The sequence below is a fragment of the Cyanistes caeruleus genome, chromosome 5 (assembly GCF_971803275.1).
Source record: "Cyanistes caeruleus chromosome 5, bCyaCae1.hap1.1, whole genome shotgun sequence".
NCBI classification, from domain to species: Eukaryota; Metazoa; Chordata; class Aves; order Passeriformes; family Paridae; genus Cyanistes; species Cyanistes caeruleus.
In genome coordinates, this window is record NC_141705.1 from 27,379,167 (window position 1) to 27,395,659 (window position 16,493).

At 38.5% G+C, this 16,493-nt stretch overlaps 1 protein-coding gene across 31 annotated transcripts in view; it reads right to left on the minus strand.

The window, feature by feature from the left end:
• Positions 1 to 4,732: 4,732 nt before the first annotated feature.
• CLOCK (clock circadian regulator) overlaps positions 4,733 to 16,493 on the minus strand; it is a 63,430-nt gene continuing 51,669 nt past the window's right edge. For 15 of the 31 annotated variants that reach the window (XM_086887943.1, XM_086887953.1, XM_086887949.1 and 12 more), the window contains 8 exons: positions 15,733 to 15,874; positions 15,266 to 15,366; positions 14,278 to 14,367; positions 12,225 to 12,383; positions 10,668 to 10,877; positions 9,444 to 9,652; positions 8,875 to 9,154; positions 4,733 to 7,348 (listed from right to left, as the gene is read on the minus strand). In XM_086887943.1, the coding sequence (XP_086744069.1) occupies positions 7,172 to 7,348; positions 8,875 to 9,154; positions 9,444 to 9,652; positions 10,668 to 10,877; positions 12,225 to 12,383; positions 14,278 to 14,367; positions 15,266 to 15,366; positions 15,733 to 15,874 (1,368 nt within the window). In that variant the 3' untranslated portion in view covers positions 4,733 to 7,171. The remainder of the gene's footprint in view (positions 7,349 to 8,874; positions 9,155 to 9,443; positions 9,653 to 10,667; positions 10,878 to 12,224; positions 12,384 to 14,277; positions 14,368 to 15,265; positions 15,367 to 15,732; positions 15,875 to 16,493) is intronic. The other 16 variants (XM_086887965.1, XM_086887964.1, XM_086887942.1 and 13 more) reach the window with 2 other exon arrangements.

Consider the following 16,493-nt stretch of genomic DNA (forward strand, 5'->3'; position numbering starts at 1 on the left):
AAAGCAAAATAGTCAAGACTAAGACTTAGACTAATTAGTCAAGACTAATCTTCCAGCCTGCCAGGACCAAGTTTTTCAAAGGAAACCTGTTGAACCAAAGTAGAGGACCAGGTCACCAGCAAGCCTGCTCTTCCTTTGGTAATGGCAGCAGGTGTGTGTGCGCTGGGCTGGTGCCCGGGCTCGCTCTTTTGAGATCTATGAGTCAGACACCAAGTCAGAAAACCTGGAAGTGAGAGAGGGGCAGTGTTCTCTGAGCACTGCAAGAGGCAGCCTGCTGCCATACAGGCTGTCCCTCACCCCAGCTGCCCTTCCAGCTCAGACTCACGTGAGCAGTTTTGTTTCTAGAAAGAAGTTGGTAGCTCAGTGTACTTCCATGTTTGTACCAGACACCGTGTATTCAAAAAACAAAATCAGATCTTGAATCAAGAGGCTCAGACTGCTTCATCCTAATATAATCTGTGTTATCCTTAATTTCCAGAGCCATGGAAATAATGATGTAATGGCACTTGCTGAACTGATGTGTCATTTTTCCAGAGATGACCTCGTATGGCCCCTGAAGTCAGCACCCTTGGCGAGTTACAGCTACAGGTTTCTGCCAAGGGAGATGCAGAGTACATTTGCACAGCGTTTCCCACTGACGTGGGCACGTATGATAGCTGTGCGTTTCTTTGGGATTACTGCCCAAGGGAGAAAGTATCTGCCAAAGGGTCTGACAGTGACAGTGTGCTACAAAGAATGCTAGTAAGGCTTGTGCTATTATTGTATGTTACCCTCAAACAGCTGAAATCTGGAATTTATATCACTAATGCCTGAGAGTCAGAGTGCAACTAACCTTTGGATTGCTAATCTTTACAGGTACTTAACAGCTTCATTCTCAAATAAACATGGCTTTTGTTTTCAAGCTTGCATGGCAGCAAAATGCCATTTAACAGAATTGCTTCAGGTGTGGCAGCAGTTGTAATTACCACTCATCTTCATAAGTTCATGGAAAAATATACTGCTATTTTCAAAGTTCAATTTTAAGAAAACTGACAGTCTTGCTTGCTACGTGCTCTCAGTCTTATCACTGATGGGTGGTGACAGTTCTTAACTACAGCTACACTTCTACAGCTGATTTTGTTTCACTCCTGGGGCACAGTGGCCTCATGGCCTATAGAAGTAATATACAACTTGCATAGTATTATTTAAATCTTAAAGGCAAAAGATCAGTATCTTCCTCTGGGCATCTGCTGTGATGTTACAGAAAAAAAAAGTAGTGCAGACTAAAAATGGCTAAGTGTATTTATCATTTTCTCCAGGCATTCAGTCTCAATTACACAATTTTTTTCCCACCCTCCTTTCCCCAAACATTTAATTAATTTGCAATTACTGATGTTTACACTTTGATCAGTGAAAAGAGGCTCAGACCACCCTGACAGGTTACGTATCATCACACAGCTCTTCCAGGCAGGAGCTACATGCTCTCAACAAGTTGTGCTTGCAGCTAAATGCAAGTCTCTGCTTCCTTGCTCAGTGGCACAGCCAACATTTCAGACCACCTCTGCTCCTTTAAAGTACTATTCTCTGACATTTCACCAGCAGAAGAAATACCCAGGGAGGGGAGTGGCACCAGTTGAAAGAGAGGAGTGTTCTGCCCATGACAGAAAGTGAGGGAAGGGCTCTGCCCCTCCAAACCTGCTGCAGTGCCGCTCCATCCTTTGGCAAGAACAGGGACTGTAGACACGAAGGTGTGAAAGCAGTTTTAAGTTGTGCACACTCCATCACGTGCTGTGTGAGTAAATTCCAAGGCAGTAATGTAAATACACAAATCAGAGGTCTCTAGCCTTTAGAGTGGGGCATCAGTTTATAAAGAGATACAGAGAGAAGACAAGGAAAAAATACAGTATGCATTTTTACTGAAATCTCACAAGTCATTTGTCTGGGTAGGGGAGAGAAGATAAAAGTGACATCAAGCAACTTCTCACAAGTCAGTTCTGTGGGTGGGGGAGAGAGAGTGCCTTTGGTACAGTCGTGGGAAGGGTAAGAGCGCTTCACTGTGAAACTTGGATAAAACTGACATCAAGCAACTCAGAAAAAAACTTCTAGAACCTTAGAAGCTACAGAAAGCAAAATTTTAAATGAGTTACATTTATTCAGTTAAAAAATTGACAGTTAGTAATGGTCACATGAACACCAGGGAACTGTATCTACATTTCCTGACGTCAATATGAACGGCACTAGGGTTTTTCTGTTTGTTTTTTTTTACGTATATAAATCTAATGCCAGTTAAAAAAATACAAAACAAAACTGAAACCCAAGACACTGTGAAATCAACACTGCTTAAAAACTCAAAATTCAATCTGATATATTTGAAAATAAATACTTTTTACCTTTCTTGTTAGAAAAAGACAACTCACCAACTGCTTTCAAAGCAGTTACATCTTTAAGACCATTCCCAAAAGTGTTTCATAAATAATTACCCATTGATTGATTGTCTATTAATGCAGCATCTCTCAGTCATAGCTGGGTTCTCTGTTATTAGGCCATAAAGTATTTTTTCAGACACAGTGTTTTTTCCCCCCCCTTCCTTTTTATTTAGGTATACTTTCTTTTAATATAGCATATCATGCTGGCAAAATTCATGCAGATGGCATAGCATGAAGTATCGCAGAGTTTAAAATCACCTGTTTAAAAAAGACAAAAAAAGAAAAAGACAAGGAATGTAGTGTTAAAAATCATGGTAGTGAAAAAGCAACTACCCAGTCTCATGGACAACCAAGACAATTTCAAATGTTCTCTCACAGTTGTCTCATCTACTATGATTTGTTTAAATATGTCTTTTTTAATCCAAATCCATTTCATTCTCTTCAATTTTTTCCACCAGGGATAAGTAAAAAAATAAAAGGTTAATTATTAAAACTAGTCTCTTTTCCCTTTTAATCAAAATAACCATTTTCCAGCCCTCTGACTGTACATCTAATTTTAATAATTATTTCAAATAGAGAAGCTTATGAATCTGACATGTTTAACATCTCCTGATGCCGTGACATTTAAAACACTCATAACAATACCTGGGTTAAATCTCTGAAAATATAAATGATTCTTGAATCGACTTTAACATTTGAAAAAGGCCACATCTTTAAACCTTCAGAACATTTTAACATAATTTATAATCCTAAGGGACACTTAGAATTATTGAGCAGGCAAATGAGCCTCCAGATGATCTCTCTCATAGGCAACTGTGCAACTTAAAAAGCCTCCTTCCAAGGAAGCTATCATCCCTAATCCCTTCCCCTGGCCATATAAAACACAAAGGCAACTGGTTTTAGAAGCCTTTTTAATCCTGCACTTTAAACCTCAAAGGATCACCATAATAAAGAAACATTTTCCAGAAATGTCTCTTTTGACATTTTCATCTGTTATTCCTCAATGCGCCCCCTTTTTAACAGTTTCACTGACTAAAGAAATAAACTGTTTTTCAAATAGTCTTTTCAGTAAAGTGCTTGTTATTACTCAAAAAAAAAACAACCCTAAAAACAAAAAGAGAAAGTGCTATTTAAGTCTTAAGATAATTTCTTTTTCCTGTGAAAAACTGCCTGATATATCTTTACTTTATTAATTTTTACATAAAGCTGAAATGAAACCTATTTTTTTGTAAGGATGCTGGGTTACTAATTTTGGTGTTTGGCAGTAGGCAAGATGCCCACAGAAGGTGGTGACACACTGGAACCGTAGTGCAGAAGGTAAACCTTCTAGATGAAGTGGAAGGCATATGGAGAGCTCCTACTAGAATCGTTTCATATTTATATACAAATATAATATATATTAAATATAATATAAAAATAGCTATATTCTTTTTTCTCTCTGAAGTTATCCCAGACACTTTTCTTCAAAGCCTCACCCATTGCAGTCAACGTCTGTCTCCTAAACTCTGTGCAAATGCCGTCCTTTTCACTCCATGAAGTATCACCAGCCCATTTCTTCACAAATACAATCCTCCCCTTAACAGACTCCTTCCCTTCTGTCAGAGTCGTTCTGCAACATTTCTGCTCCAGAACCTGCAGCATCACGGCAGTCACTGTCGTGCTATTTATGAGGATGTTGCAAGTAAGTCTGTAGTAAATGAGTCAGGCAGAAGCAAAAGGCTGATTAAGAAAGAGGCAACAGCCTGGTCCTCTTATCACTAAAACTCAAGGACAGTTCAGCAATTGATTCAGCAACAAGGGAAGCTGCAGACTTGTTAAATATATACTTTTTAGTCACTGCTTGTGAACAAAGCATCTCCATACTTGCACACAACCTGGGCCAAGTTCTACACACTTGCCTTAGCAGAGTTTGCCTGATTAATTTCAGGAATTCTTCAGATGTGTGCTGTTGTTTTCCAGTTCCTTAGAATTTCCCCATCTTCTATCCTTTCTCTACTAACTGGTAGTTCTGTAATTGAATGACCTCCCTCTGAGGCTACAAAAAGTTTCTTGATCAAAGCATACGCTCCTATATTCTCTTTCAGCAGCCATGCTACCACCATCACATTTCTCTCTCCTAGTTTAGCCTTTTTACTGACAGACCTATAGCAGCACACTAGAGTATTTGGGGAGGGGAGAATGGGAAGAGAAATGAAGCTTTATATAAAAGCTGCATCATTAACTGTCTGGCTGGTATCTCTAATTTCTGTAATTCTCAGTATAATAGCTTAATATACCTATTTTACCACTATTCAGTAGTTCTAACAGCACTATTAAAGCTCTCCCAGTTTTCTTTTTTAGAGCTATATTTTTATTGTAATTGGTTAAAGAAATCTGTATCTAACCTATCTTCCATTAGGCAAAGAAGTGATAGCACAGACCTCTAGTCAATGCAGCTTCATACAGAAACAGGTGGAATGGAGTGGCAGGGATAGCAGAGCAAGGCAGGATTTCTTTACATAGAACTTTACAGAAACAGGTCTCTGACAATTATCCCAGTCTGAAGAATGCCAGAATTCCCTTTAAAGAAGGGAAAGTGTTTCTTGCTATGTTTGGTATTGGCATCTGTTCCTTGCTCCAAGTTGCAATAGGCTTCTTGGAGCAGAGAGCAATCTGATTCTCTTTGGTACTGTGTTTCTCACACTCTCCTTGTTCACTGCTTGGCTTTTTGGTGCCAAGCATTTGCTTTATGACTGGGGAATAACAAAGGTCTAATGCTGGGACACGTGCAGAGGCGAAGGCTTGCCCCAAAACGTAACCAACGGCATCAAAGGCTTGGCTAAACTGGTATTACCTCCTGCAGGTTTGGTTCATCCAGTAATACAATCAAACTGTTCCATAGTACAAAATAGACCATCACCATTTGGTTACATTCATTCAACTCCTCCTTAGAATTCAAGATTAATCCAGCTTTCTCTCCCTAGCACTAGTTTTAACTGCTTTTACTGGTTTTTGTTTTTAATTAATTATCAGATCTATCAGCATTTATTCATTTTCCTCCAAAGTTCTGGTTTCCACAAACTAGTACCATAAAAACCTACCAACATTTACTTAAATAGCACATATCTGTTGGAACTTTTTATTTTCTTTATAAAGTGAAGTTGCCTTCTGAAGTCTTAGTTCAGTGATAGCTCTTAAATCAATACCTGGTAGTGTTAAATGCAATCATGATCTCCCCCATGCTTCCAAAAATTATTAAAAAAAGGAAAAATCAGCTCATTATTCTTCCTTCTGCAAAAGGAGTCCTGCCTTTTAAAGTTTGCTGCATTTTTTTTTAGTTTTTTTTTTTAAGAGTATTACCTTAAAGATCTGAGATTTTTGAGACTCCTATATTTCTGGCTACTGTCTGAGGGGGAGTACCAGTCAAAAATATTCATGGTCTCAACTCAGACCACTTAAAATTAACACAATACAGAAATATCTATGAAGTAGATACACAAGTTTGGTTGACAATGTGCTAAGACTTCAAAATTGAAAATGGTTACAGATTCAAGACATTGTAATTCAAGATGTTCAACATTATCACCTGAATTAAAATCAAGGCACTATGGGTTTTGTTGTTGTTGTTAAAATGACCCTGAATTAGTTCTGACTAATTTTTGAAGGAGAATAAAAAGATTCCAACATGGTTTAACAAGTTACAATTCTCACCACAGAGAAAGTGGTTAAAAAGTGCCCAAAAGGTTATTAAATGTAAATATATTTTTGTGCAAATTACTCCTATAACTGAAACATTCTTGAAAATTACTGTCATTTTTTTTAAACCTTTTACATAAATATTTCCAACTATGAACTATATCAAAAGATAGCTTTGGGGAATAAAATTCCAAACCATCCGCAAGAAAGCAGTGCAAATTCCTATTTTTCAAATAAAATTATGAATTCATTATGAAATGATGGATGATATTTATGAATCTGAATGTCCTGAACCCTGATGCATGATCACCAGTTCAAACAGCTTCATCAATAATTTAACTTCAAGCAGTCAACTAACCAACACACTATACCTCACCGAACAAACCCTGACATCACAGACAAAGCACAAACAAGAGACTTGTGCCCACATTAAGGGTGAAAATAATGATGCATCATGTTGTAAACAAAAGGGTAGAACAGAGGAAAACATTAGTCTGAGTATGGCGTGAGAATTTAGGGAAACATATTCAAACCTACAAATAACAGATTACATTTTCATGCATCATATAAAATATTTTGCTCTTTCTCTTTTATGCAGACATATACACAATATTTTACAGCATCTGTACAACAGAGAACTGGATTTCACACAACATTTTCAAAATATTTACTGTCCTGTAATCATCTGAAAAAAAATTAGATGGTTTTTGGACTATATTTCTGGCATTTTTTCCTGCTAATTCAAAACAATTGCTCCATGTCCGTTTTAATACTTTAAAAATGTACAGAATTGATAAAAATACCAATATTTTCAGCATCACTCTCATTTCAGTCACATTTGGAGATTTCACCTGGACAAATTACAACATGGCAACAAATCCTTTAGAACACAGAAACTGGGGCAACTCTCAAAGTCGGCCATGTCCCCATCATTGTCTTGTGGCTTTTCTTAACAGATTCCAGAAGTTAAAAGCAGATCTCAACACCATGGTGGTAGAAAGCCTTCATACTGTTACCTCTGTAGCTTCAGTGCAACTGTCTGTGGGGCAGCCCCTCCTGGCAGTTTGCTTCAAAAAGAGGCAGCACCCACACTACTGTGGCTGAACTTTGGAAGGATCAGTCATCTTGTCAGTTCTGTGTCGTGACAGCTGCTGCTGCTGAGACTGATGCTGCTGGTGGTGGGACTGAGTGAAAGTGCTTTGTTGTAGTGGGAAAGCAGCAGAGAGAATAAGCTGAGCCGACTGATTTCCATGAAGTAACCTGGATGTCTAAAACACGAGAATAGAAAAAAATTGTTTTCCCTGTTGCACTGAGAAACACAGGCCTAGCTGCTTTTTAACTTTTCATAAGGGTTCAATCAAAATAATTCTCGGATTTGGCCAGTTAAGCTGAAGAAACAACATGAAGATTTGTTCATACTAACACATTTAAGCAGTGCAACTGACCAATTAATTAAGCAGCTGTAACTTGGAATTTCTGTGGTGATAGGTAGGAACATATGGCAATTTGTCTTCATTTCAAGCCACAAAAGCATAGCAGGGCATAAGGAATCTATTTGAGTAAGTGTAGGCAGCTGTCATTGCAGTCGAATGAAAAAATAGTGCATGATTTGGCTCAGATCACATTTATTCCCCACAGACAAAAGACACAAAGAAAATGGTGCATTTGCAGACCCAAACATCCCCTTTGAAGGAGACTTATTACTACTGGAAATGGCAGTTAGTTTTAACAGTATTCTTCTTAGAACAAACAAAAAAATTATTACTGAAGAAAAACAATGAAGGACGGGTTCTAGGATGTCTCAGTCCTGAAATGTTCTGCAGAAAGTGGAGTACATCAACTGCTCCACCTACAGAACCAAACTGTAAGATGCCCCAGTGAACAGAAGCAGAAAAAGCACTTTTGTCCTTTTTAAAGAGTATTTGCTTCACTTCAAATTCGAGCACTTTATTCGCTTGTATTAAAAATACTAGACCAGGCCTAGAACAAAATTCTACAGTAGGAACAGACCTGAGATCTTCATATTTGACATATCTGTTACACTGAAATTAAGTCAAAATTGTATGAACTTTTAAATTTAGAAGCAGAGATACAGATACTACCAACCTGCTAAACAGCTTCTCTAGTGCTCTAGCCAGCACTCCTTCACCAACTCCAGATGCTGCGTGACCCACATGCCAGTAATTAATTGGAATCAACAAATGGCAACAGATTTCCCCTACCTTCTATATCTTTTAGATTATTTCCTATTTCTAACCTTCTTGGGGTTTGTCCTCCTTCTCTTTTGACCCTCAATCTCTTCCTTTTTCCACTAATACAAGGTTCTTCCCTAGTCTGCTTACAAAGTCACATGCTGGTCAGGTCCCCTGTAGCCTTGACAGAACTTCATACCTCATGTTAGGGATATGTCATGCTTTGGGCTCTGTGCTGCTTTCCAGACCAATTATCATCTCTCATACCTTACTGCATTAACATGTAAAGTTAATAAATGTAAACTTGTAAATGTTTTGAAGGAAACATCTGTTTTTTCACAGACAACTAAGAGCAGCAATTCAAAGGGCAAAAAAGAGGTAAGATAGGACAATGCATGGAGTAACACTGCTGGAAAAACCACCTCTCCTTTAAGTAATAGGTTTTTAGAGAACAGCTACAGAATAAACTTGCCTCATGCATGGGGCTTTTTCACAGGTTACTACTTTACATGCTTTGTTTTCAGGTAAAGCATCCCTGGATAACCCAGCAATGCTGTAAATGCAGGACTTGGAAAATCTGTAAACAGCTCTACATTCATTACCTGTAGGAACTGCTGAGGGTGCTGGGTCAGCTGTGACTGAGCTGGCTGTTGTACTGTGGTGAGCTGCTGCTGATGGTCCTGCTGACTTTGCTGTTGCTGCTGCTGCTGCTGCTGCTGTTGTTGTGTTATTGACAAAGTCTGTGTCTGCTGCTGTTGGGCAGCAAAAGTGGGATAAGCTGTCACCACCTGTCCCATAAACATAGTACTTGGTACCATTACCGCTCCACATGCTACTGGGGCCGTGACAAGTTTTGTTACAAGTTGCTGACCTTGAGAAAATCTGTTAATAGAAAAAGACATTTGGAGTTCCTTCAGGAAAAATATATGAAGCATCACATAGATGAGAAAGGCAGATTACTCAAAGTCATACTTTGTTATAACAACATGACTTTTGATAAGCCTGCAAACATGTCACTTTGGGCAGTTTAGCTTCAAGGGTTGTATCCATACAGCTGAAACACGAATCACAGGATCTTTTTAACACTGCTTTAGTTCCTTTTGTATATGGTGCAGCTGCACAAGCATACCATTACAAAAAGTCATCTTAAATATAGGTCTTGAAGATTTACCTGATTTGTCTGTCCTGTGTAAAAGTGGTTACTGCAGCAGCATTCTGGTTGTTGTTCTGTGATAAGCTAGAGGGAACCTGCACCACATTTCCTGCTGTTGGCTGAGAAATCACCATAGTGTTGTACAAAGGTGCCGAGACTGTGTTCTGTGACTGGCTGGCAAGAGAAGACTGCTGATTGTGTCCACTAAGTACATTTTGTTGATTATGCTGAAAAGAAATTTTGAAATAGTAAGTTGAAAACAGCCAGGTACTACAGCTGTTCTCCTCACTGTCACTGTCACACTTCAAAACTACCAGTGTTTTTTTTCTATTCAAACAAATTCTTAATTCAAAGTACACAGGTATTTCTACTGACTGAGGATTTAGAGGTGGGACTGGACCTTGGAAATCAAGTCTCTTACATTAACTTCTTTTCCTGTCCAGGTTATTTTTTTCCCTGAATTTTTCAGCTACTTGCATACTGTTTGTTCAAAATTATCTTTTTACTCCTTTAGCATCTCTGTGCCCAACTTAAAATGTGCACATAACATCAAGAATTTCTTACTCGAAAGTTTAGAACTAGCCTACTGCTGAGATGGTAAAATGCATCACTAGTCTGCCTCTTCACAAATCTCAAAAAGAAAGTATGGAATGTGGAAAAGGGTACAGAGGAGGGTGACTGCAGAGACCAGATGTGTATGGAGACTCTATATAATGACCAAACCCATTAGAAGTGTTTTAGAACATTTTGTGGGGATACATGCTGTTGAGTGTTATTCCTCTGCTAAATTGTTATGGTTAAATATACAGTAGGACTTAAGAGCTGTTTCTTTGTTACATTATTAGGTTTAATGTGTAAGCTTTCAGGCCATGTTCCTTTTTATCTTTGCCATCACCATCCTTTTGTAACATGCACCGAAACACCAAAACACACACACACACACACTCTCCCCTAGATAGTTCTTGATTCACTTCTGTTTTGATTGCCTCGATTTTGTTTAGTTGCTGCTTGTTTCTTCCTTGTTGTGCCTCAACTGTCCTGTAAGTTGTAGAGTGAATCTTGCCAACGAACTTTGTTGTGCTGACACTTAATATTGAATCAGGCTTTTGCTGATACCCTTGCTGATGGTTTTTAAGCAATCTCAAACACTCATTCATAACAGGAATGTCAGGGAAGCTGATGTGTTTCAGCTGCGGTTTTGAGCAAATATTCTATCCAGCAAAATCAGTAATAGAATTTTACCTGTGTTGCAGTACTCTGCAAAGGCTGCTGCTGCTGTATCATGTGTGGAGTATTTATATGGCCTGTGTTCATCCCACTTTGAGTCTGATTAGTCTGAACAACTTGACCTTGCATGTTTATTGGTGTAAGCTGCTGAACAGTTGAAGAATTTCCAGAAGGAAGCTGCACAGAACCAAAGTTGAGTCCAGAAGCTGACTGCTGCAAGAACATCTTAAGAAATTCCACAAGTTATAGGGTCAGTATTCAGCGACTCAGTTCTAACTGGTAAGAATCAGAATCCTGATTTCTAGAGTTCTAAACATTAGTATTCAGTATTTGTTCTTAAAGAAAAACCACCATTTAGAGACTAACCAGTAATGCAGTCTAGAACTATCTAAAGATAAAACATATTTGAGATATCACTTCTATTTGTAGGATAGAAGTGTTTAGTGTTACTGTTCCACAGGAACACTAAATCAGATGAAGAAAATCTCTGAATTAGTAGATCCAGGCATAGCATCAAGAATGTCATCTTCCCTGACAATCAGGAAGTCATAATGATTATACTGAATTTTCCAAAACTGCTGTAATAAACAGAATTCAGCACAATTCTAGGTTCTTTACAAAAAGTTAGGCCCAAGCCTACAACAATTCAGAATGTGCAGCACTGAAGTATTTTCTCTAGTTTTCACATTCCTGAATAAGGCCCCTCCACACTGCATGGGAAGGAGAGCAGCGAATCTCCCCCTGTGAAACATGGATAAGGCAGTCTACTGCTTGCATGTTTACACTAGGCATTACACAACAGTGAAAATGGCACATGCCAAAAACTCCTACTCTTCCAACCGAGTTTAAGCAACATACTCAATACTTCCAGGAAGTATTTTTTCTACTCTTTAGTACAATACAGAGTGAAAATATTAAATTATTTCCCTAAAATATATCTTACTTTGAGGTGATTTTTTTTTTTCTTAATTTGGGTCTTTTCGCTAGAAAAGCCCAAAAGGGTAATTATTTTCTTCCAAATATATCTGCTGAAAAGACAATGACAAAAATAGAAAGAAAAAAAAAATCAGAAATCAGGTAGTCAGCTGCTAAACTGAGTAATGCACCCTCTAGACTTCTTGTCTTTCTGGCTCAGTAACTCCTTCAAGTTTACCATGCAAAATAGAGCCATTCAGCCTGATAGGACAGTTTAAGAAACAAAGAAACATGGATTTAACAGCCTCAGAGTTAAAAGATAAAAAAAGATGCTCAACTTGCAGATTTTGGATTAATATTCTAATGACTGCAAAACTTTGCAAGAATTGACAACCACTCCATCCTTTCACTTTTAATTAGGTTAAGTCATAAGCTAGGCTTGATCTGCTCAACACTGGGGCATTTCCAGATACATTCAGTAGCAAAGCATCAGGTACCTCTGGAACAGCAGCTTCAGATAATACGGATTTTAGACATATTAGGCACAGATGGCAGCTGACAGGGAATATGGAGGATCCTTTTGTGGAATTAGGTGCCCAAGACACATTTCAGATGCCTAAATTCTCTATAGATTAAACTTGTGATACACTAACTTACCTGGAGTCCTTGACCATGAACAATTTGAAGCTGCTCTTGAATCTTACGCAACTCTTCCTGCTGCCGATGAATATTTGCCTCTATCATGCGTGTTCTTTGCTCTAGCTGGTCCTTAAGATGTTGCATAGCTCCTAACTGAGCTGAAAACTGAAACACAGGCTGTAGTGCAATCAATAAATTAAAAGCTGAGCAAAAATTACTATTTATTTACAGAAGCAGTCTTCCACAGAAGAAATCAAGCCTTGCTCCTTAAATTGCTATTAAACCATGATCTGAGGTTTAATCTGAGGATCAATTCATGAGTATGAAAACATCACAGAATCAACATTTAACTGATGCATGAGAATTGGTGAACTAAAAGAATTCATAGCACAAGAAACTGACTGGTGTCATATACATGTGTGTGTGTAGCCTTAGTAATTTACATGGTACTGTGGATGTTAAAGCTCTCTCATGTTAAAAATTAGAATTGTGCCAGTTTAGAAAAAAAGATTCACCCAGAGCTAAAACATACAAATAACTTGGGAACAACCTCAGTCACAAAAAGCTGAAGACTGAGCCCATAGAGAAACTATATGCCACTTCTGTTCTTCCTCAGACATTTGCTACAGGCCCCAAGTCAGTATGACCTTTTGATACTTATATCTTGTTATTACACAGAAACATTTCACAGACCAAGCAGCCTTGTGTTATAAGGGTATGCCTAAAAGCTGCCAGCAGAATTGCTGGACTTTTAAATTCATTCCCTAAAATATTTTAACTGTTTTTATATCTATGCTGCTAATGCACAAGGCTGAAAAGCACACAAATATGAGGAAGAAAAAAAATAAAGGATTTTTCTCATTTCAAGAGAATAATTTGGCACCAAAGGGCTTAATTTCTAAAAGAGAAATCAACATTATATTCAGAATACAGAAGCAGAGAATTGTTTAAGATGGAAAAGGCCTTTAAAATCATCAAGGATGACTACTAACCTAGCATTGCCAAGTCCAACACTAACCCACGACACCTACACGGTTTTAAATACCCTCAGGAATAGTGATTCTACCAATTCCCTGGTCAGCCTGTTCCCATGACTTGAAGCCTGTTCCAATGACTGGCAACCCTTTCTGTAAAGAAATTTTTCCTAATATACAATTTAAACTGTCCCTGGTGCAACTCAAGACCATTTCCTCTCACTCTGTCCCTGTTAAGTGAGAGAAGAGTCCAACACTCACCTTGCTACAACCTCCTTTCAGGAGGTCTCCCCTGAGCCTTTTCTCCAGGCTAAATGATCCCAGCTCCCTCAGCCACTCTTCTTATCTGATTAATGTTCCAGAGCCTTCACCAACTCCACTGCCCTTCTCTGGACTCACTGCAGCACCTCAATGTCTTTATTGCAGTGAGGGGCCCAGAACTGGACACAGGATTTGAGGTGCAGCCTCCCCAGTGCCGAGGACAGGGGGATAATCCCTGCCCTGCTCCTGCTGGCCACACTATTGCTGACACAGGCCAGGTGCCATTGGCCTTCTTGGCCACCTGGGCACTGCTGGCTCATGTTCAGCTGCTGTCACCAGCACCCCCAGGTCCTTCTCTGCTGGGCAGCTTTCCAGCCCCTCTTCCCCCAGCCTGTAGCACTGCAGGGGATTGTTGTGACCCAAGTTCAGGACCTGAAACTTGGCCCTGTTGAACCTTGGCCTCTCAATCCAGCCTGTCCAGACCCCACTGCAGAGCCTTCCTGCCCTCCAGCAGATCAACACTCTCACCCAACTGTGTGTCATCTGCAAACTCACTGATGATGACCCCAATGCCTTTGTCCATATCATCAATGCATATATTAAACAGGACTGGCCCCAGTATTGAGCCCTGTGGAACCTCACTAGTGACCAGCTGCCAGCTGGATGTAACTCCACTCACCACCACTCTCTGGGCCTGGTCATCCAAACTGTTTTTCACTCAGTGAACAGTGTATCCACCCAAGCCACAAGCAGCCCATTACTCCAGGAGAATGCTGTTCTCTAGGAGAACAAGACTGTTTGAAAAATAATAAACAATAAATCAAGTTACTCCATACCTGAGTCATTCCAGACTGGAGCTGCAAAGTTGCAGGCTGAGATATTGCTGGCTGTGTTACTGGTTGTCCAAGAGACTGTGAGCTTAAAGACTAGGATTAAAAAAAAACCAAAAAACGTTCCATAATCGTAAGAGAATGAACATCATACTTGACATGAAATATTTCTTTAAAGTGTCAAATCAAAAACAGCATCATGTAATAGAAACTAGTAAATTGTTTCCTGAAATATCTAACCTTAATTATTAGAGAATTAAGAAAATAAGAGCAGATTATTATCTACATAATATACACATGATTTTTCCACTGCTAAATAAATAAATAAGCAGCAGGTATAAAACAGAAATTACAACTACAAGAATTTTAGAAGTCTTAATTGTATTAAGGGACTTTTTCAACGAGTTTGGAAGCTGACACCTTTGATTTATTGTTAAACTAATGATTTTTAGAAATACATATTTTAATAAGCATTCTGTTTATGAAATGAATGTATTAGTTCAAGAGGAAAACGAGAACCAAGTACATGAAGCATGACATACTACCAAGATTTCAGAAAGAATTGGTAGTATTCACTAAGATTCTTAGTCATAAATTTGTATGAGTTCTCTGTAAGGACACACACAGCATTACATTGGCAATTTTACATATATATATGTATGCATGTGTGTGCATGTGTGTGTATTAAAATTCCAGAATCACAGAAAGAAGTTCTGTATGAGTGATAACAGAGATTCATTCACATTCTTGCAAATCCTAATGACAAAATCTAAGTACGTATATGCTTAATTATTGTATTCTTTTAAAATCAGGTTTAGTTAACTAACTTTAGTTACCAAAGTTTCATACTGATGATGCAATTCTAAGAGACATATTCCAAGAGAAACTCTTACAGTTTGTGTTTTTAGAAAAAATAAAACAAAGCTCATTTGGATTTAATAATAGCTTTTAAAGGTTAACTCCACTTTTAAAATACATTTTTCTCTGAAGTTACCTGACTGCTCAGAGATGATCTTCTTTGCGCAGTCTTTTCATGACCAGATAAGCCTTGCCTTGGAGGAGTGCTAGTGTCCACTGTCATTTTAGTTGGTGTTGCTGACAATGTTGAGAGTTAGAACAGAAAGAAACATGTTGTTATTTCAATTCTGTAATGCAGTAGTATAATTACAGGAAGCTTTCAATGAATAAAAAACTATTAAGGCTTTGATTCATTTTTCCCCCTGACTATCCAACAGTAGTGCAATCTGACTGCAATAGGGTGTAGTAGTGTCTGATACTGTACTCCTAAAAGTAAAAGTATTTTGCAGAGTAGTCTGCAGATCTCTGAACCATCAAAAAGGGTATTTTCACTTGCACATTTGTCATAAAATAATTATTAACTGCCAGTCATACATGAAATTAAATTAAGTAGAGAAAGCCTTCATTAGGAAGGCAATTCTATTTTCAGTAGTTGGTGCTTACATGAATGATCCGATACTGCAGTATGTGAAGATTTTCTCGAACTCCTGGAGGAAGCAGAAGGTGTGGGGCTGGTATCAAACCTTTCCAGTGCTTCTTTGAGACTCACTGTGTTTATGTGATTGTCAGACCCAGAGTCCTGACTCTGAAGAGACACACAAACAACAAATATTTATTGAATCAGGCTCACAATGTGTATTTCTGTTAGAAAGTATCTCAGACCTTTTTGTTTCTCATCAACTCCCTTACACAGGTGACCATGCAGAAGTAGTGGCAGGTTTGATGGCTGTAAGCTCTGTTTCCATTTGAGGCTTTTATCCTTGGAAACCAAAGCTATATAAGCTTAAAAACCAAAATATATGCAGATTTAGGTGACAAAAACTGACTACTGAGTTGACCTCTTTCTGTAGCCACACAATTCACTCTGAACAACAGTGTAGAGTGAACTGCTTATTCTTTTGAGAAAGAATGAGTTTGTTCCACTAGGAGCACCGACAGATGAAACTTGTGAAACTGCCAAAGGAAAACACTTCTGAACTGTCAGTCTAAAACATGTCAGATCATCTCCACAAGCTGGTAAAACTCATTGAGCTTCCAAGGACATTAATTCATAATGAATTTTGTATACTTCTAAGAAGTGGGACAGTCACACAATTGAACAGCCCCTACTTTCCTATTGTGAATTCCTTCTTGGTGTGTTGACCTTGTTTTTTCAGACTACAGGTACTTTCAGTAAGGGAGGTCATTTATTTAGGAATCTAACG